This window comes from Rosa chinensis, chromosome 1 (genome assembly GCF_002994745.2).
Source record: "Rosa chinensis cultivar Old Blush chromosome 1, RchiOBHm-V2, whole genome shotgun sequence".
In the NCBI taxonomy this organism is placed as follows: domain Eukaryota; kingdom Viridiplantae; phylum Streptophyta; class Magnoliopsida; order Rosales; family Rosaceae; genus Rosa; species Rosa chinensis.
The window spans coordinates 65,226,141-65,248,289 of NC_037088.1; the positions used below are offsets into that span (position 1 = coordinate 65,226,141).

Consider the following 22,149-nt stretch of genomic DNA (forward strand, 5'->3'; position numbering starts at 1 on the left):
CCGTCAGACCGTCCCTACGGGACACGGGGACTAGTCAAACAGTCTACGACGGCCCTGATCAGGCACGTTGACCCCCGTCATTTGGGTGCTAAACATTGGGCTCGCTACCCAACACCCTCTGCTCCGTGCAGCTCCCCCTCATCAAACAAATTACCGACCATCCGGAGGTCTATCTTCGCCTGGGAGTGGGGGACTCCCTGGGGGGCCCAGCAGGGGCCCACCCGAAAGGGTATAAAGCGTTTGATCAGTAAAACCAACGGTTGACAACGCACTGACGCTAATTATGCTCTTGCAAAGTCTAGCGGAAGAAAACGCTTCAAACCGCCGAACAACTCCCCAACCAAGATTGCCCTCCTTGACTGGGGACTTGGGGGACTTGTACATACATGTGCATTTGCAAGCATAATTAGCTATAATGAGCCACGCTCATTGTACCGCCAAAGGTACTAATTCCAACTAAAGGAATGACATGCAGACGCACCGCCAGGCGGGCTACAACCTCAGCGTTGGACCATCCCCAGATCGCCGGCGACGCGCCGCCACGCGCCACGCCAAGATAGCGTCAGAAGCTTCTGAAACTGAGAACTGAAGCATATCAGTCCCACATCGAAAACAAAGACAAGATCAGTCTCTTCCTCACCTATAAAAGGTTCTCTCCTCTCTCCTCATTAATTACGCATTCAATACTTACCTACTGTTACTTTGTCAACATAAATACATCGACTAACTTAGGCATCGGAGAGTTGGAGACCGCCCAACGCGGTCTCCCTCTGACGCCCATTGTATTTTACTTGACAGGTAACGGGAACTACAATAACAACACAAGTATCGATCCGCCCACCGGATCAGCGTTAACTAAGGTCCAGCTACCGCTAGACTTTTAGACATTAACATTATGAATCTCAGACAACAATTAATAAGTCATCGTTGTTGTGTGTATTGAGTCTCAGACAACAAGAAGAAAATTATAGTTGTTGTGTGTGATGGATTTCAAACAACAAATGATGAGTCATAGCTATTGTGTCTTATGAATCTCACACAACAAAGAAAGAATTATAGCTGTTGTGTGTTATGAATCTCAGACGACAACAGAAATTATCTTCTGTTGTCTGAATGGCTCGACCCATCCCCGCGCATGCCATGGCAGCACATGCCTGCGTAGAATTCACACAACAAAAAATAATTATTGTGTTGAGCCAACTATTATCAGACGACAGTGGAATCACCGTTGTGTGATCTTTCAATCATACAACACTGACTTAGACCACGGTGGACTTCTTCATCAGATAACAGAAATCCACCATGTCACCGATACACTTCCCCCTTTCTCTATTCCCCAACTCCATTTACCATTTCAGCTTCATTCCTCTCGCGTATTCCTGAAATTCCAGGTCCTTATATCCCCTAACTTGTTTTCTCTTAGCTTAACTAACCCTAGGGTTTTTGCTAGCAAAGTTAGTGAGTAGCTTCTGGTTTAATGGAGGCTACGGCTGCCGCGCTCAGTGGTTTGATGCAGGCGATGATGCAAGCTTAAACGTACAAGCAATGGTGCGCTGTGTCGAAGCAAACTTACAGATCGACTTGCGATTCAATTTTGCATAAATTGTTGCAATGATTGAATGGTTAAACTGATGCAGAAGTTCTAGGTTTTTGAAGGCACTTAAATGGGCTCCCTCATATCTCTGAAGCCCATTTGAAGAATGTGGACTACAAGTCAAAAGGTCCATAACCCAAAAGTGGTTAATATGTTTTGATGTAGATGAAAACGACATCGTTTGCATTGAGGACACTGAAAAATAAAACTTTTATTTCTTTCTTTCCTATATGAAAATGAAAGAAGTTACAACACACGGCTAATAGCATTACTAGTTTCAGGGAGAACTGATATAGGAGAATTAACGTATAGATGTAACTACTGATTCACTCGTTTTGTCATTTTTTCCAATGTTAGTTACCTATTAATCATGAAATTGGTATGAACGAAAGCATAAAGGACTTTTGATCCCAGCCGATCATCATTTCCCCCCTCTTTTGAACCAGCTTCACACTCTTGAATGCTGACCTTTTCATATACCTATATTTATCAGCAACAAGTAAGATGTGAGACAACCGACACTTCAATTGTATAATCTTCGGTCAAGAAACAGTAAATGAATATCACATCGACACATCCAAAAGTAAGCATACTTTGGTAGAGTAACTATCGAGCTTGAGACCAGATGTAAAAGGAGGAAAACTCAAGTTGCTATTGCAACTTTCTCACGTAGTATGCAAATGGGGCTAAACTTTCGTCAGTAAATAATTCAAGGGTTTCCTCCCACCCCATATATATCTTAGGTGAATTGGTAAAAATTGCTTGAAGTTTAATATTGCAGAGTTTCTTAATCATCCTGTTTCTAGTAATGTTAAGTTTATATCCTTGAACGTGTCTTGTAAACTTGTTCGATGTTAGTCTTTCAGCTTGAGGGCATGAAAGTTTTGGGAATGGTAAGTTAACCACAGATTATGGTGAAGATTAATTCTTACCATCCTGAATCTTCGTAAATTTAGCATATGATTTCCATTTCGCTGCAGCTTATATTTGTTTTCTTGGACATGCAATAGTTAATTTTACTTATCTAAATTGAACTACTGTAGATCAATTGCTCCAAAATTTGTGAACAATATTTACCATCTATTTAACCCTGTTCACATCTCTCACTTGGGCCCAGATCCTGCAAAAGGAGGAAAACTCAAGTTACTATTGCAACTTTGGCATTTGGTGTCCGATTCGCGATTGCTATAGCTTTCCATAAAGAGAACGACGCCAGGAAGAAAACTCAGTGTTACGCTAAGACATGTGGGCTTTTTCAGGCTTTCGGAGTCGTTTAGGGCCTCAAAACTGTAATTTACTGTTTTTTAGAATTTTCAGTTTCCTAGTTTGTTTTGGATTTGTTTTATTTTTACCCGTGGGCTTTAGGGTTTCATTGTTAGTCACCTTAGGGTTTCTTTTCTCATATATAAGCAACCTTAAACGGCTGTAGAACCTATCTTTTATCTTACTATCACTCAAATTGAGAATTTTCTTTTTTATCTCTGGTGGACTCCAAAACCTTTATTTTAGGTTTATTGCTTGTAAACCTAGGTGATCTTTCCGACTGCGTCATAAACAATAGCTTTATCAATTGAAGTTTTGTATTAATTTAACTAAGCAATAGCAACAATATTGATCACTCTTAAAACTTCTTGTTTTCCCAGTACAACAATTGGAGGCCTCATTTTTGTCGCGTTCACAATTAAATAGGACAGGATATGACATAATCGATTCTATATTTCCCCACTTCTTAGTTAAGACTTCAGTTCAGAGCAGAGAGATTACTTACCAAAAAACAAATCATTGCAAAAAATTGTGGAATAAAGAATGAGGCCAAGTAAATTGGCAAAAGACTTGCGATTACGTGTTTTGACTTTCATCAAAGCCCTATTCAGGGTTCCTCTCCTTCCTTTAAGAAACTGTTGATGAAAACAAATAACAGAGCATGTAAACCTTCACACACACACACACACACACATGTATACCTGCATAACATACGTACCTTTTTGACGCAGTTAGAAATAAGAAGACCATTTATTGATTGACTTAAATGTGAGAAGTCATTCCATGATTTGGGCATGGAAGACAAATACCAAGAAAGCACACACAAAGAAGGAATTGGACGCAGAGGAGAAATACCTTTTTTTTTTCTTTTTTTTTTCTGGAGTTAACAGCAAGTTACCTGAAAATTAGACAAAAAATCAAAAATTAGTGGAAGGGTGATGTGTCATTTATTAGAACCATTAGATTAAATAAAAAGTCCAGATTTTATAAAATTGAAATAAATTCACATTCTCCTCACTTTAGAGGAGCCGGATCCCTCTCAATCATTATTTCCTTTGACAACATTCCAACAAACCTCTCTGGCTCTCCTTTATTCATTCATGTTCTTTTTATATTGCACAGTCGCACGTGCTTATTCTTTTCAATGCAAGGAAATTTTATACTCAAATTCCATCAAAGTGATCACTGCCAAAGACTCATCACCACCACTTGAGAAAATTTCGAACATGTTAGCTATATGTTGATTTTAGTTGATGACATGATGTTGTTTAGGGTTTAACTCTTTTTGGTGACTTTTCTGTCTATAGAGAACCAATTTGTTTACAAAATCATCCTTAGATTCAATTGTTAAGATTCTACTTGGTATCTAATTAGACATTATCACCAAAAACACATAAAGAAGGTATTTGGTTTTTCCAATCAATACTTTTTATACAAAATTACCCTATCTAAATCTGTTGATTTCTCCTAAAAGGTAAAACAAATTCTTAAATATTGGATCTGAAGCACAGCTAAAGTATGATGTCGAAGTAGTAGTCTGGTACTATTATATGTAGTCTAGTAGATGTACACTATCCCCTGATACAGAATCCATGGTTTCGAGAAATATGTGGTTCTACAATTGCTCGGAAAAGTCAGCCTCAAGAAACAAGTGTGTTCAGCGAGTCATTATTTGGTCTTTATATTTAGGCCAGCAAAATGGTATTTCAGTAGAAGTGATGTGATCAATAGTGGAATTACAAATTCACAAACTGGTCTCTTCTGGTTAGGCATCATAGCTCAATATAAAGAACCTTCAAAGTTTTGACTGAAATTGAAAGGGGCTCCAAGAACACAAGACATAAGTAACCACTTAAGGGTCATAGTGCCTTGCAGACTTGAAGCTTTTTTCTTATTATTCCAGTAGCATTGGCTTTGGTGGAGATGAGACTGAGAATACTATTGACAAGAAATGAAACACAAGGGTGGTGACAATGAATAAGAGCCAGATTCCCATGGTTTCTGTGAGTAACCTGATGCTTGGTAAGAACAATTCTCAAGGACCAATATATATTGAAAAATTGCTAAAACAAAATAACTCCAATGTTGAACACACTGACCATCTAAAATGTTCAACATTAGAATTAATGTTCCTGACTATTTGGACCAAACTCAATCACACATTCAGAAAGCATTAAGCCAAAACAGTATATAACATTTCCAACCACTCGATTCTCAATCTAGAAATAAAGATGAAGGATATTTATAAGAGAACAGCTACTATTCTAGAAGCGTTAGCAGCCAGGCAGAGTATCAGAGATCAACATCAGCAAGAAAGTCAAGCTACTTGTTACATTTCTACATCAATCCAAAGACTCATTCTTCCTCTGAAATACTGACAGTTCGGATTAGTGGTGCATGGAATGAATCTCGGACCGGCCAAAATTGAATTAGTACTTACATTAAGGCCCTACCCCAAACGACCCTCAAAAGATGCGATGGTACCCGTGAGGAACAACAAAACCGGGGACGTTTTGGGACCTTATATCTTTTTTTTCTTCTTCTTTTTCGTCTTCCTTTTTGGTTCTGAATGCCTCCAATCCCAGTTTAGGACCAGTTGGGAAGGAAAAGAAGTCATCTTTGACCTTCGAAGTCCACGCACTTTCCCTTTCAGCCAATGCACTAGACACAAAGTATTGTTCTTCCACTGGTTCAATGTCATTGCAATCTCTGAAATTGTAAAATAAAATAATAATAATAATGAGTATTCTATTGGTCAATGCAAATAATTAATCAGCAAGAGAATCCCAATGTATTAAGATCACACAGAAATGTAATAAAAACAAGTGTTGAGGAACTTACGGTGTGAAGCTGAACTGAACTTCAAATTCATCATTCCCTTCGATCGCGACTCGAAAAACGGATGAGCGAACAGTCTTGATATGCATTTCTTGCCCATCACCGGCAATTCTGAAGGTCGTCGCACACATATACTGATACTCAGAAGAATCAATGTTCTGACCAGTTTGCACAACACAAAAGTATCGCCCCCCTAAATGAACCAAATTCTGAGTTCTATCCCCTAGTAACCTGCGCGGCGGATGACACTTGGCTGTTATTAACAGAGACAATGGGGTGCCCAGAAAATGTCGCCGCTTAACAATGTCACCATCCTTGTCTGAATCCCACCAGAAAGAGAATACCAGAACCAAATCAAGATTATGCGCCAAGGCATAGATAGTACTACCTAAAACCACTGCCCTCCCATAGAAGGGATAATAATAAGGATTCTCTGGACTAGTCTTCACCTTGTGCCATGTTCTGCTATGAATATGAAAAGCCACCGCTTCATATTTCTTCTCAGTTTGCATGGATAATAGTATATATCCATAACAAACGGCATAACCGGTCATCTCGGTCTGTGCCTGATCTAGAGAATAATCTGGGAAAGGAGGCAATGACTCCCATGAATCACTGGCCGGATCATACCGCTCAAATGACGGTTCTTGGATCTGAGGAAAGCACAATGGCTGTGCAAGATAGTACAACATCCCATATGCCGATATAACAAGACAATACTGCTTGGTTGTCTTTGGTGGAGAAATCAGTTCTGAAACTAAGCTTCTGTCGAAGGCAAATGCATACTCCGGAGTGACAGGCTTCAGATAAGGGCATGGGATTTGATTTACCAAAACATATAACTTGGAGAGGCTGCCAATTCTAGCACAATCAAATAAAAAGAGCTCCTCCGTCTTCCAGCCCTTACCAAATAACTCTGCTACAGGTTTGAGCATTGGTAGAGTTGAAGGGTCAGTGTTAGATCCGCCCACAGATTTACCATGCTCAAGTGGCTGAAGTTGGTCAAGTTTGATTTCGTATATTGCGCCAGAAAATGAATCATCCATGTCAAACTTCACCATAATAAGTATAGATTCTGCCTGGTCCACCTTCTCCATGGGAAAGCTGCACAATGGGATCAATACAAGCCAAATAAGCTTTTTTCTTTCTTTAATAAATACCTATATAGAACGAAGACAGATCAAGCAGGACATCTCTATTGTCAAACAATTAAATTTGAGAGTTGAAACTTTAATACAGGTACAATCAAATTACTGGCAGCACAAATTGATAGTGAACATTTTGCCTTGCTGGTTTATATTCCTGTTTGTCTTGATAATTTGACTAGCTAATAAGCAAGTGTTTTTTGATTGCTGACCATTCTAGGCATAATGGCTAGAAATAATAGGAATCAAAATACAGAATAAAGCCAAAGATCATCAAGTATATCTACAACTAATTTGTATTTTTTTTACCAAACATATCTTGATGAAGAACGTACAAGTTGTAAGGCGGACAATTTTACCAAAAGACAACTTGATGTTTCAGTATCTTGATATCTAAAACTTTAATCCAAATTAAGGGTACTTTGAATTTTTGCAGTATGTATTCTTACAAAGTTACCCTTACTCAAGGCGTTGATATAGAGAAAGAAGGATCAAAATACTCAAGTGAAATTACTGTTCCCCCCAAACCCAACCCCTCCTCCTCCTTTTTAATAGACATCTATAGATAATGATGCTTAATCAACCAACACAGTCTACTTTACCATCATCTCCATGTTAAAAATAGACACCTATAGAGAATGAAGATATATCAAGCCACACAATTTACTTTACTATCATTTGCAATGTTAAAAATAATAAATTAGACAGCCTAAACTTCAATTCAGGCTTTCAGGGATGTTACACTCTTCAGTGATATTACTAGCATATAAAATGAATAGCTAGCATTTTGCCTTGCTAATCTATGTTCGTACTTGTCTTAATTAATTTAATAGACAGCCAATGAGTAAACAGCTTTTTGTTTGCAGATCATTGCAGGCAAAATGTGTAATTACTAAAAATAAGAGTTGATAAATATACTAAAAAATCGGAGATCATCAGATAGAACTAGAACTACAATTGATTTTTTTTGTTCTACCAAAAGACATCTGGATAAAAGAACATAAAATGTTAGAAGATGGACAATTTAACCAAAAGAAATCTTAATGTTACAGTATCCTCTTATCCAAAACTTTTTCCAGTCATCTAAAAGGTTACTTTGAAATTGTGCAAATTCTTGAAATATGTATTCCCAAAGTGAAAGTTAGCCAAGTTACACTGATGAATATAGAAAAAAGGAAAAGGATCATCAACAAATTCCAACTGCAATAAGAAAGAAAAAGTGGTACCTCTCGCCAGAAATCGAGGGTGAGGGTGCCTTGTTCATCGTCTTCTCAATGGGGAAGCTGGATAATGGGATCAGTACAAGTCAAATCGCTGTTTTCTTTTCTTTTAATAGACATGTATAGATGATGAAGCCAGATCAAGTAACAGAACTTCACTATCATCTCCAATGTTAAAAATAATGAATTGGAGAACCTAGACCTCAATTTCGGTATATTAAACTTCAGAATCATATTACCGGCAGATCAAATAATACCTAGCACTTTTTCCTTGCCGATTTATGCTCCTATTTGTCTCAATAATCTAATAGAGAGCTAATGAGTAAGCAGCCCTTTTGTTTACTGATCATTGCAGGCAAAATGTGTAATTACTAAAAATAAGAGTTGATAAATATATAATAGAATCAGAGATCACCAAATAGAACTAGAACTAGAAGTGATTTGTTTTTGTTTTACCAGAAGACATCTTGATGAAAGAACATAAAAAGTTGGAAGGTGGACAATTTAACCAGAAGAAATCTTAATGTTTCAGTATCCTGTTATCTAAAATCGTCAAAAAGGGTACTTTGAAATTGTGCAAATTCTTGAAATATGTATTCAAAAAAGTGAAACTGAGCAAAGTTACACTGATGAATATAGAAAAAAAGGAAAAGGATCAACAACAAAATTTCAATTGCAATAAGAGACAAAAAGTGGTACCTCTCGCCAGAAATTGAGGATGAGGGTGAGGGCGCCTTGTTCATCGTCTTCTCTATGGGGAAGCTGGAGAATGGGATCAGTACAAGTCAGATCACTGTTTTCTTTTCTTTTAATAGACATGTATAGATGATGAAGCCAGATCAAGCAACAGAACTTTACTATCATCTCCAATGTTAAAAATAATGAATTTGAGAATCAAGACTTCAATTTAGGTTATTAATAAGCTTCACAATCATATTACTGGCAGATCAAATAATACCTAGCATTTTTTCCCTTGCTGATTCATGTTTCTATGTTTCTATTTATCTCAATATTTTGATAAATAGCTAATGAATAAGCATCTTTTTGTTTGCTGATCATTCCAAGCATAATGTGTGATTATTACCAATGGAGTTGATAAAAATAGAGTAAAATCAGAGATCATCTAATAGCACTACAAGTGATTTGTCTTTGTTCATTATTCTGCTATATATCTAAAGACTTTTCCAAAGGTTGAAAAGGTACTTTGAACTTGTGCAAGTTCTGCAATATTTTTTCAAAAAAAAAAAAAGAAGAAATTTCACAGCAAATATGCCCATAAACAAATACATTAAATCTGCTTATTTTTTTTGCCAGAGTTGTGAAGCTGAGTGTTCCCAAGGCATTAGCTGTTGGTCATTAATTGTAGACTAGGGTTCCTAGAAGTCATTAATGGGATATTTAATGCTTGGCATAAACAGTAACGAAAGGAAAGAATCATCAATTTCTTAGTCTTTTTAGAAGAATAAAACAATCAACGAGATCAATTGCAGTAAGAAAGGCAACCAGTCCGGGTACCTGCTGGCATGCTCCCCCTCCGCCTTCGCCTTCTCCTCCTCCTCCTCCTCCTCATTCTTCTTCTTCTTCTTCTGCCTCTTCTTCTTCTTCTTCTTCTTCATCATCTTTTTCTTCTTTAAATCCGGATGTTTGGATTTCCTATGACTCTGGAGTTGAGCATCAGAGCGAAACGATACTCCACATATCTCACACGTATGAAGCGTATGCACACACTGCTTATGTGTTTGGAGGAGAGTATCAGAGTAAAACGATAATCCACATATCTCACAAATATGAAGCACATGGACATTCTCCCTATGTATTTGGAGGGTGATGTTGTCGGGAAATCGCCGGTGACAGACTTCACAAGGCGGTGACATATCATGACAATCGGGACGGGGACGGCTCATGTCGCCCGTTGTTCCCTTCTTCTTCTTCTGCTTCTTCTTCTTCTTCTTCTTCTCCCCTCCCTTCATGTGGATTTGAGGCGGCAAAACGTCATCTCCGGCCATGTCGCCTCTTGTACCAGGAATTGGCAGGTCTAAAAGAACGAGGAGAGAGAATTCAGAGCGAGAGAGTCGGCTCTGAGCTAGGTTTCCGACACCTCAATACAAACTAGATCCCTCCCCGAAACTTTTCTCTGACCCGCTTGCATAAGCGAAGCCCGTAATGCTAAGCGGCCCTGATTTATCTTTTTGGGCCTCTTTGAGATTTACTTCCGAAATATCAAAATATGTTTTTCAAATTTAGCAAAAGATTTATAAGATTTTTTTGTACGTAATTAATTTACTTCTGAAATAACTTAAAAGGTTTTTCAAAAATATTTTTGTACCTATCTGTCCAAACCACTTTTAAATGCCTGCTTTATAACAATAGAAAATTACCAAAAACTACAATATCAATAAAAAAATTTCCATCAGCAAAGCCCACTTCGCTACTTCCCATGTGGTAAGCCTAAGATACCCATGCGGAACATTAAAACCCATTCGGCCACTTTTCTTTTTATTTTTTTAATTCTTCTGTTAAGATGAATTGACAAAATTACCCATCATTGTTCATGGAAATATCATAGACTCTCAGATAAGAATGCATTGATCGCTCTTCCATCTAGGAATTTGCGAAAGAAGCAGAGAGGTTAAGCTATGGTTGATGGGCGATGAAACAGAAAAGCGCACAGCTTTTTTGAAGATGAACTGAGAATCCAGATTTAGGATATAAGCTTTGTGATTTTTACAATTTGAGGTATGTATTTTTCTACTTTGATTCGATTGATTGAAATTATTTATATGTGCACCTATATATTTTTTGCTCAAAAGAGCGAGTCAAATAGCTAAACTCCCATTCTACCTCTAAGAGTATCCAAAATTGACTATGTTAGCTGTTATCTCAAATCTAAGAAGAATCGACTTGAGAGTTTCTTAATCTGACCTAAATTTCTCATGAGTTTGGCATGTGTTAGAAGACAAGTACTTGTGTCTTATGCAGATTCGTTGTTCATATGTCAAACATTAGTGGGACTTGGATGAGCAATTAGATCTGATATTATCTTCTTTAAAAGGTTTTATTCATTATAGTTTTTTCAATTCTCATTGAACAACTAAAAACTTGATATTTTATGCAGTAAAATGAAAAATATTGGGATTTATGTAATTGTGTCTATTGATATGTCTGTTCTTAAGATAAATAATAATCATGTGCACATTTGGGTATAGAAAAGATTCATTTTATTCAGTATTTAATCGAACTATTGCATTTTATATTTTTGATACATCATATATTGATTGGTTGTGATATTTGATGATCATTTCATATAGTAGCTGATAGCTTGATGCAGAGCGTGCAAGAAAAACATGTTCTAAATGGACAACTTCATCATATTGTAACCTATTTGGTAGGCTGACATCGATGAATTAGGTGATGTATTGTAGCTTTTTCAATCATTAGTCATGTCTCTTCTAATGAAAAAAAAAAAAAAAAAGTTGGCTCCCATAATCCAACAAGGTTTTCCTTGCTTTAGAGATCGGTGTATCAATTAATCAACTCACTTTTAACTTCCACAGGAAACCATCTTTAGGTGGTGGTAGGTAATTGAAAGCTTCAGTGCTACCTCTATTTTGGATTTTGATGTTGTCGCACGCAATTCACTTTTTGTGATGGAATATTTATGTGATTTGTATTATAAAGATTATATTTTGGTAATAGTTAGAACTTTCTTTGCTCATCTATAAATCTTAGTATTTCTTAGTGTTTGTCCTTGTTGGCTAGTATCATTATTTAATATTGAGGATCAATGGATTTCTTTATTGTTAGCATCACCAAGAAATATAACAACCCTAAAGGTTAATGATATATTTGCTTTTGCTTTGATATCACTTTAAATTGTGTTAAGGAGACATACTACACTCTTACAATTCATTTTGGAGTCAATAGCATTGTAAATTATTGAGGTCCAGTAACATTATTTACTATTGAGGGTCAGTAGCATTGTTTCTATTGAGGATCAATAGCCTTATCTACTACAAAGGGTCAGTAGCATTATTTCTTATAGGTTTTTCTAGTGTATTATACAAATAAGGCTTTTCTTATTCATGTCTTTCAATATTTGTTACTGATGGCTACTGGCATTACTTGCTAGTGAAGGTCAATACCTTTATTATTGAGGGCATATAATCACTTGCTGTTTGGGACCAGTAACTAAATAACTATTGAGGGTTAGTAGTTTTATTTGCTATAAACTTTTAGTTCAGAGTCTATTTTATGCTCTATTTTATACCCTTTTATGTAATAGTAATTTGGAGTTTCATACTACTTTTTGCTTATAAAATGGGTTTATACCGTACTATCTAATTTGTTAAAGTGGAACAGTGAAGTGACAAATTATAAACACTGAAAATTGGGGTCCATGTCCCTTAAAGTTAATTAGAGTGTGAAAAATTTTAATTCCTTATATCCAGAGAGGGAGAAAAGACAGAAAAAGCTGACATATGAGTTTGACTGAAGCGGTGGCAATTTTGTAATTTTTAATAACTTCTTAGACAAAAGTGAAAACTATGTTGATTGCGTCAGCATTAATGCAACCGCATGGGAAACCCGCTGATGACTTTTGCGCATGGTAGTAAGACTGAGCCTATTTAGCTTGGTAAATTATTCTTATAACAAACCTAAAACTGGCTCAAAATTTTTTTTTGGACTAAATACTGTTTAGTCCTTGAGCTTTTGACCATAAAACACTTCAGTCTCTGACCTTCTAATTTCACACGTTTAGTCCTTATACTTCAAAATTTTAGACCAATAAGTCCTTGCCGGCTAAAAGTCGCGGCAAAATATCTATTATGCCATCAGTTCTTTTTTTTTAAAATTAATTAATTTTTATTTTTTTTGGAAAATGATTTTTTTTCCTTTTTTCTTTATGTTTGAAAAAAAAAGTAATAAAATGAAGAAAAAAGAATAAATAAAAAAAGAGAAAGGAATAAATTTATTTTAAAAAAAAGAACTGATGGCATAATAGACATTTCACCGGGAATTTTAGACAGCAAGGACCTATTGGTCTGAAATTTTGAAGTACAAGGACTAAACGTGTGAAATTAGAATGTCAGGGACTTAAGTGTTTTATGGTCAAAAGCTCAATAACTAAACAGTATTTAGTTTTTTTTTTTTAATCTTTGAAAATGGACCCCCAAAGCAGACATAAATTATAAATAGTTAAAATATATTCATATTCTCATCCCAAAAAAAAAAAAATTAAGATCATAATTGTCTGTTCTCGTTCTCGTCTTCGATTAACTCTCCTCAAATGTGTCCCATTTGGAGTGGTCTCACTGAGAGACTTACTACAATTTCATAATGACTGATACATAGTATAAGCATTTTGGGATTAAAATTCTGCATCGATCCTCTGTTCTCATCTCCGATTGACTATTCTTAAATGTGTCTCATTTGGAGTGGCTTCACCGGAAAGACCAACTACAATGACATGATGACTAATACATAGTATAAGATACGACATTTGAAGTATTTGTAGATTTTGTCAAGAATTCATGAAGAATAATACTATATAATCTTGAACTTCAATGATACAAAGAGTGTACCATAAAAAAATAGTCATAAATCGACGGCCACCTATATTGTATTCGGACTAATTATTACTCGTGTAACATAATAGAAATCAGTTTGTGCCAGTATACCAGAAGTATGGTGACGTTTGACGTACCTGTCATGCATGTTTCAATTCAACCAAAACGGTGTTCCCTTGCCCTAATCTAATCTCCCTAAGATAAGGTGACCCACACACACAACTTTCCATTTTTGTATCTGCTCTTTATTTGAGCGAGGATACTCGGATATTTGGACCCTGGTCAATTCAACTGAAAAAGAAAATCGAAGAAATAATTATGACCCAACAAAAGCTTTTCATATAAGATCCATTCATTTTTTGTTCAAAAACCATTGAAAATAAGTACTAAAAAAATCATTAAGAAACACGTTTTATCTCTCATGTAAAAATTAATCAAACGTGCATGCATATACACGTCCTGGATCTCAAGAAATAGAGAGCCGATCGATTGATTATGTACCTAGTTCAACGGACAGGCTTCCATGCACCGACGTTAGTGTTACCAGGTCAGGCATCAGTCAAATTCCAAGCGAAAAAAACCGAAAGTCAGTTAAAAATAAAAACCGGCTTTTTTTTTACTTCATACGTCCATCTCCACCGAGATCAAACCAGCTGCATCCCAGATTTCAATCCTCCAAAGTTTCCAAAACCGGCCTCAGACTCCGAACTAGACCCAGGCCCGGCCCTGGCCCAGGGCAGGCAGGGCGATAGCCCAGGGCCCACGTTTTGAAGGGTGACTACCTAGGGCCCAAATTGAAGCAGTAGATGGGTAAAAAAAAAAAATTTTCTGTTAGGCATATGAGAAAAGGAACGGCAAGAGTGCAAGAGTGCAATTGTTTAGTTGTTTACAATATATAAAAGTTGAAGCAGCTAGTGCTAGACAAAAGGAATACAAGATGGGCAATTGGCCAATTGTTTACAATATATAAAAGTAGAAGTAGCAGCTAGCGTGCTAGACAAAAAAAATACTTGGGCAGTTCATGCTGCTGGCCTGCTGCAATTAAACAAAACACCTAGTGCTGCAACTTTAAAGAAAAAAGAAGGAAGACAACATTAAGTTTTCTGTTCGGGTAGATTCTTTTTTTTCATCTTCAAATTCTTCTCTTCTTCCTCTCATTCTCTCAATTCACAACTCTCAAGTCTCAAGGACTCAAAGAGGGAGGACGGGAGGCTTGCGTTGCCAGCATATTAGATTTCTCATATTCAGCCATTCAGGTTCTATTGTTCATTCAATCATTTGTTCGATTGATATTTGTCCTTTTATTTTTCATTAGAGTAATGTTTCCTAAGAAATATGCTTCTGGTAGTGAAAAAAGAAAAAGAAAAAAACAACAAGAAGATTTTATAAGCTCCCAAAGAGGTTCTTTGGATAAGTTTTTTATGAAAAGAGGTGTTTCTTCGGAAAATCATGGTGAAAATGAGGTAACTGAAGGAGTTCAAGATATAGGTGAGTCTGGTGAGAACGAAAATGAGGTAGCGGAAAGAGTTGAAGATATAGGTGAAACTGAAAATGAGGTAGCCGAAGGAGTTGAAGGTATAGGTGAACATGAAAATGAATCAAATGATCAAACAGAAAATATGGAAGAAACAAATGTGCTTGAAAGTGAGAATATTGAAATAAATCGTGTGAGTGAACCTTTAGAAGGTACAATACCTTTGAATATATATGATCCTAGAGTTTGGGAAAGTTTAGATGGAAAAATGAGAGATATGCTTGTTGAAAAAGGTCCTATTAGAGAAACTAATATTGTTTTTCCTAAGGATAATCTAAATAGGGGGTTCTCTTTGGATTATTTTTCTCAAAAGATGAGTAATGGTGAACTTTCCGATAGAAAATGGTTGGTTTACTCAAAAGATTTGGATAAAGTATTTTGTTTTTGTTGTAAACTTGTAAGAAAATCTCATTCTAGGAGTCAGTTAGCAAATGAAGGAATTAATGATTGGAAACATTTGGGGGATAAGCTTAAACAACATGAAAAGAGTCGTGAACACCTCTCTAACCTTAGAGCTTGGAATGAGCTACGAGTGAGATTGAGCACAAATCAAACAATTGATAAAGAATTACAAGAGCAAATCAAGAAAGATACAGAGCATTGGAAAGAAGTCATGGTTAGGGTAATTAGTGTTATTAAACGTCTTGCTATGAATAATATAGCCTTTCGTGGAACAAATGAAAAAATCTATGAGGATTCAAATGGAAATTTCTTAGGCTTTCTTGAATCAATAGGAGAGTTTGATCCAATAATGAAGCATCATTTTCGACTCATTCAAAATAAAAATATTCATTATCATTATCTTAGTCATAAAATACAAAATGAATTGATAGCTATGTTGGCATCAAGTGTCAAGAGTGCGATTATAAAGAAGATTAAAGAGGCTAAATATTTTTCTGTGATTCTTGATTGCACCCCTGATGCTAGTCACAAAGAGCAAATGACTTTGATAATAAGATGTGTAGATGTTGCAAGCTGCCCAATAAAAGTAGAAGAGTATTTTTTGGAGTTTTTAAATGTAGAAGATACATCGGGTTTGGGTCTTTTTAATGAACTACAAGCTGCTCTAAGTTCTCTTGATTTAGATATTGATGATTTGAGGGGACAAGGTTATGATAATGGTTCCAATATGAGAGGAAAACACCAAGGTGTCCAGAAAAGGTTACTTGACATAAATCCTAGAGCTTTTTATATGCCATGCGGTTGTCACTCTCTTAATTTAGTACTTTGTGATATGGCAAACTCTTGTGTAAAAGGAAAATCATTTTTTGGAGCATGTCAGGCCATTTACAATGTGTTTGCTAATTCAACAAAGCGATGGAACCTTTTACTTGAATATGTAGATGAATTAACATTGAAATCTTTGTCGGCTACACGGTGGGAAAGTCGTATTGAAAGTGTGAAAGCAATAAAATCTCAATTTCCCAAAATAAAAGAAGCTTTAATCAAACTTGCTGAAATTGGTGATGCATATGATAATCATTTGAGTTGGGAAGTTGGGAAATTATTAGATGGTGAATTTTCAAGTTTTGATTTCATTTTAAGTCTGGTTATATGGCATGATATTTTGCACAAAATAAACATGGTGAGCAAAAATTTGCAGGCTAAAGATATGATTCTTGATGTTGCTAATAAAAGTTTAAAAGGGTTGATTTCATTTTTTGAAAAATATAGAGAAAATGGATTTAATTCTACTATAATTGATGCTAAAGAAATTGCAAATGAAATGGGAATTGAGCCTGTATTTCCTGTGAAGCGTAGGGTTAAAAGAAAGAGACATTTTGATGAGATTCATGATACAGATAGAGAACAACAATCAGCTCAAGAAGATTTTAGAACTGATTACTTTCTTGTCTTAGTTGATATGGCTATTTCTCAATTGAAGAGTAGATTTGAACAAATGGAAAGTTTTGAATCTGTATTTGGCTTCTTATTTGATGCATCACAGTTGGTTTCATTGGATGACGAAGAAATGAAAAATTGTTGCTTGAAACTTGAACTTGCTTTGAAACATGGTGAGGTGTCTGATATTGATGCAAAATATTTGCTTTCTGAGTTACAAGTATTGCAGGAAATGCTACCAAATGAAGCATATGAAACAGGAAACCCATGGAATTCCATTAAAATTATGGAGTTTGCAAAAAAAATGGATATGTTTCCAAATATTTTAGTTGCTTATAGGATTTTATTGACTATACCTGTTACAGTGGCATCTGCAGAAAGAAGTTTTTCAAAATTAAAGTTATTAAAATCTTATTTGCGGACAACAATGACTCAAGATAGGTTGAATGGTTTAGCAATCTTGAGTATTGAAAAGAATATGTTGAAAAATATTGAGCTTGAGCACATAATTGATGATTTTGCTTCTAAAAGTGCAAGAAGAAATCATTTTAGATGAGATTTGATTGATATAAAGTGATGTAATATTTATTTTTCGGGGTATTGGTTTTATGTCCCCCCCGTTGTATCATATTTTTTTTATCAATGTAAAATATTTTTGATTTTTTTTTTATATAAAGGGCCCAATTTTATTTTTTGCCCCGGGCCTTGAATTTCCCAGGGCCGGGCCTGACTAGACCCGTTCGTTCCAGAAACCGCAACCCAATCCAAGGACCACACCTGCTTCCGCCACCGACTCCGGCTTCTGCGTCAAGACCTGCGATCTCTCCGCGTCAAGATGCTCTTCAACTGCCACTACTTCTCAGACTCGAGCTTATTGGCGTTCTGATTCTGGTCGTCGAGAAAGTTGAGTCGGACTTGGGTCATCTGACCTCTAGTGAGATTTGAGAGCTACATAAGAGGGTTTGGAGGATGAAAGGCCCTGGGCTGTCTTTCTGATTTCATCGGATATGGTTTTTCCGGCTTGTTATGAATTATGATACCAGTCGATGGACGATACTCGTTTATAATGCGGTAAAGGAATTTAATATCAACCACACGAGTTAACGCAGTGGTGAGGCCACGTAGCTGTTGCAGTGGTTGTTCTCGATTTGAGCCACGTACTTGTTTTTGTCAAAGTGTAGATCGATTATGTACCTAATTCAATTGTATAAGATTATAGTTCTTTTTGATACTTGATTGAAATCATGAAGCCTCGAATACCATGGTCACTGCTAGGGACTAATCCGGACTGTAGAAGAGATCGACCAGTCACCCAAATTTTATAATGAAAGAGACATAACATATAAATATTGATGAATGAAAAGAACAACTAGATTTTGCACATATGATTATGCTGATGACAGTTGTTTAACGATCTCATTAGGTAAGAGGGTCAGGAATTTCTCAAGTACATCAATTTTATCCATCAAGAATTAGCTTGCTGTAGCATCTGATGTATCCAAAAAAAAAAAAAAATCTGATGATTTTGAATTTGGCACAAAAGACAACATAATGGATTTAATAGTTTATCCTAAATAAGGGGGAAGTCTAAGGTGTGTTGATGTTTGTCATACATCAACTTTTTAATAAATATATATTAAATTAAATTAGTTGGTGAAACCTGTTGTATAGGTCAACAGGTTATCCACTTATAATTTGACATGTGTACTTAAAAAAAAATTATCATACTAAGTACTCATTTATAATTTTATACGTAAATCGTTTAAAAACTTGTAATGCAGATCGTAAATATAGTAATTACTTTGATTACAACTATAATTATCACTAAATACGTCCAATGTAGTCATTTGTTGTAAAATGTCTCATCGATGATATAATTTACAAAAGAAATGACTCTAGTTACAAAAAGAACAACTGGATTACAAGAATAAGGACTTGAAAAATTTTAGGTCTAAAATGATTATTTACCATATAAACAAAACATTTGTTGTAGAACTGGTAAAGTGATAGTTTTTTTTTGTAAATGGAATCATATTTAATAGGCCTGGGATCTGTTCGGCTCGTCTCGGGAACATGCCTATACCGATACCGATACCGATACCGAGTTTATAATCAGCTCGGTTCTGTTCGGGACGCTGGAATCTCAAATGCAATACAGATTAGTTATGAATCCGATCGGTTTGGTACCAATAGGTTCCAATCGGCCTGAACTATCTTCTTTCTGTCCTTGAGCTATCTTCTTACTCCTTTTAAACTGAAACAAGTAAATTACACAAGAGTCAGATTACTCGATTACATATAAACATGCAAAGTGAAAAGCCATAAGCAATCCACAAGCACCAATAACACTAGTCAGAGTGAATTCTATCAGCTCCATACCCTCCTCCACCATTCTCATAAATAATTCCAATGCCCTCAAACCTTCCCCATTTCGACAAAAGCCAGCCATTAGAGCATTATAAGAAAAACAATTCCTCTCTGGCATCTGATCAAACATCTCCACAGCCAACCCCACCAACCCAAAGTCCATGATTACTGCCTACATCTCCGTCCAAGTAATAACATCACAGATCCAGCCTAAAATTTCACTACTGAAACCTCACAGATCCAACCACTAGTCAACCCCAAATTACATAGAATAACAAGACAATGGTAGAGAGAAATAATTGAAAACCATATGTAAAGCTATGTACTTCATATATAGATCTGGAGAGAGAGAGAGAGAGAGAGAGAGAGAGAGAGAGAGAGAGAGAGAGAGAGAGAGAGAGAGAGAGAGAGAGAGAGAGAGAGAGAGGTGGGTGGTTCTGACTTCAGAGACATGAAAAACTTGAATGAAGAGATATTAGAATGACTAAGACAGACCCTGTTGGAAATTTGCAGAAAGCTATTGAAAAGATTTCACACGGATATTTGTGTGAAACCTGTAAATAGTGAGCCAAACAAAATTACACTACTAAAATTATGTACTTAAATTTTTTCTTTCAGTTTATGTTGATATAAAACTCACACGGATGGCCGTGTCAGTTCTAAATATTAACATTTTTTTTTTCGGTTACATAAATATTAACACTGTTTATATATAATTATGTTTTTACTAAAATCTTATTATTCATATTTTTACACATATATCTGTGTGAAGAAATATTTCACACGGAAAACCGTGTGAATTTTTAATTTATCGCCGACAAATTTACAAGATTCTCTAAATTTTACTTTATTTCACACAGACTCCGTGTGTAAATTGACTAGAAAAAATGAAAAATATTGGGTCCCAGTTTGAACCTTATGTGGCCACAATAGTCTGTGTGAAAAATGCATGCACACGGATTTCCGTGTACTTTATACACTGATATTTGTCCGTGTGAAGCTCTGTGACAACATCATCCGTGTGAAAAGACCTATTTTTCTAGTAGTGTATCTTGGTACATCATATATATTTTATGCTGCATAAGATGAGTAAAAACAAAAAATGCGATTGAAAATAGAGGGAATGTGATGCTTAAGATAATAGAAGAGGGTCGGTAATATATTATCATTTGCTTACTGTCTATATTGTCACGAGCTTGCTACTGTAGTTTCTCTGTGATATGCTTTTGTCTTGAGACTTTGTTTTGGCCTTTGATAAAAGCATATATCAGATCGACTACCGCTTTCGCTTGACGACATGCATTGCTACACTAGATGCATATTCGTGATTCCTAGCTAATTTATAGTCCTATTGTCCTAGCGCGCTACACGCACTTGACATAGTTATAATTAATGTGATATATTAAATACACACACACAAGCACATACATACATGACAACCCTTACATACATATACACACACATATATATATATATTATACGTACTACGAGAATGAGAGCCTACATCCCATAGATGACGATATATAACCTGGACAATATGGTTTTCAGAACTGAGAATATGCTATGTGCATAAAACTAACGAAGTTGCTTGGTGGCGGAAATGGGAGTTTGTTACTATAACAATGCGACGAGGAAGAAAACTACAGAATGGATGGGAACATGATCATGTATGTTGTATGGCATGCATCTTTTAGTTTATGAAATATCTCTGATATATTGAGTACGTCACGTACTTTGTCAAATATTTTTTTTTTTTCAATAACAACATTATGCCTAAAAATTACACTGAAAACATCAATGTCTTGAATTGAAATCACAAATACTTTGAACTAATTAAGAGTACCAATAGTGTTTTATTTTCAGTCTAAATATCGGAAAGAGAAAATAGATATCGCATAAACTTTACATGCCAACTAAATCTCTGTATATGTGACAGACAGCATGGCCAACACGACCAACTCAAGCCCATCAATACTAACCCAAAGAACCAAACTGATGACGATTTTCCCCAGGCACTGCAATTGATGAGCTCTTGGTTGTTCAATGCTTTCATCCATTACTGATGAAGCATTATTGAGTTCCAAAAGAATATTAGAAAAATAAATAAGCCTGTATCAAATCTATCCAGATTACTGAAAAAAGGACTCCAAAGGATGAAACTATGAAACTATGGAAAAAGGACTCTTAAGATACATGTGTATAGCATTGAGTTTCGATAGTGACTCGGCCAATAGCATTTTTTCTCTTTGACTCTTCGAGGCAGTGGCAAATTGTATATGATGGAGGGAGTTTCTAACAACACATGTCTAGTAAGGTGCTTGTGTTGTACGTATTATTTAGGCTATTCGATCATGACTCTCAACTTTTGTAAGGCTGATACCTTTTAGCTTTGCAAAAAGCTTATTTGGTGTTGTCACATGTTTCATGATCAATCATCTATAACAACGTATGATACACTATACTCGTATGATATGTAGGTTTTGATTTTTCTAATCACTTACAATAAATATATGATCGCAATAGAAGACTAACGATAGTAGTTGGAAGAAAGATACTAATAATTAGACGCCAAAGTTAACTTTGATTTTAGTCAATCTCATTACGGATTCATTTTGAATCGGAATCAAAATTAGAGGGTTTTTATTTATTCTGAAACAAAAGAGATATTAAAAAAATTCAAGGTTTGTTCTATATATATATATATAAAACCTCGTATTTACCTAAGATAATATTTAAATATCTATATATTATCTTGAAAGATAATATTTAAATCTATCAC

General features: G+C 35.6%; 2 protein-coding genes across 3 annotated transcripts; one reads left to right on the forward strand and one right to left on the reverse strand.

The window, feature by feature from the left end:
• Window positions 1–5,098: 5,098 nt before the first annotated feature.
• Window positions 5,099–10,222, reverse strand: LOC112186446. 2 transcript variants are annotated; one of them, XM_024324916.2, is made up of 5 exons: window positions 9,576–10,222; window positions 8,760–8,822; window positions 8,067–8,123; window positions 5,699–6,799; window positions 5,099–5,566 (listed from the first exon to the last, which is right to left on the reverse strand). In XM_024324916.2, the coding sequence occupies exons 1-5, from the start codon at window positions 10,064–10,066 to the stop codon at window positions 5,323–5,325; spliced, it is 1,956 nt and encodes a 651-aa protein (XP_024180684.1). In that variant the 5' UTR covers window positions 10,067–10,222; the 3' UTR covers window positions 5,099–5,322. The 2 variants fall into 2 exon arrangements, with proteins under 2 accessions (XP_024180684.1, XP_040368368.1); XM_040512434.1 differs by lacking the exon at window positions 8,067–8,123.
• Window positions 10,223–15,048: 4,826 nt separating this feature from the next.
• Window positions 15,049–17,559, forward strand: LOC112172293 (zinc finger MYM-type protein 1). The gene is made up of 2 exons (XM_024309579.1): window positions 15,049–15,313; window positions 15,995–17,559. Exons 1-2 carry the CDS (start codon window positions 15,049–15,051, stop codon window positions 17,557–17,559), a joined length of 1,830 nt encoding a protein of 609 aa, XP_024165347.1.
• The last annotated feature ends 4,590 nt before the right edge of the window (window positions 17,560–22,149 follow it).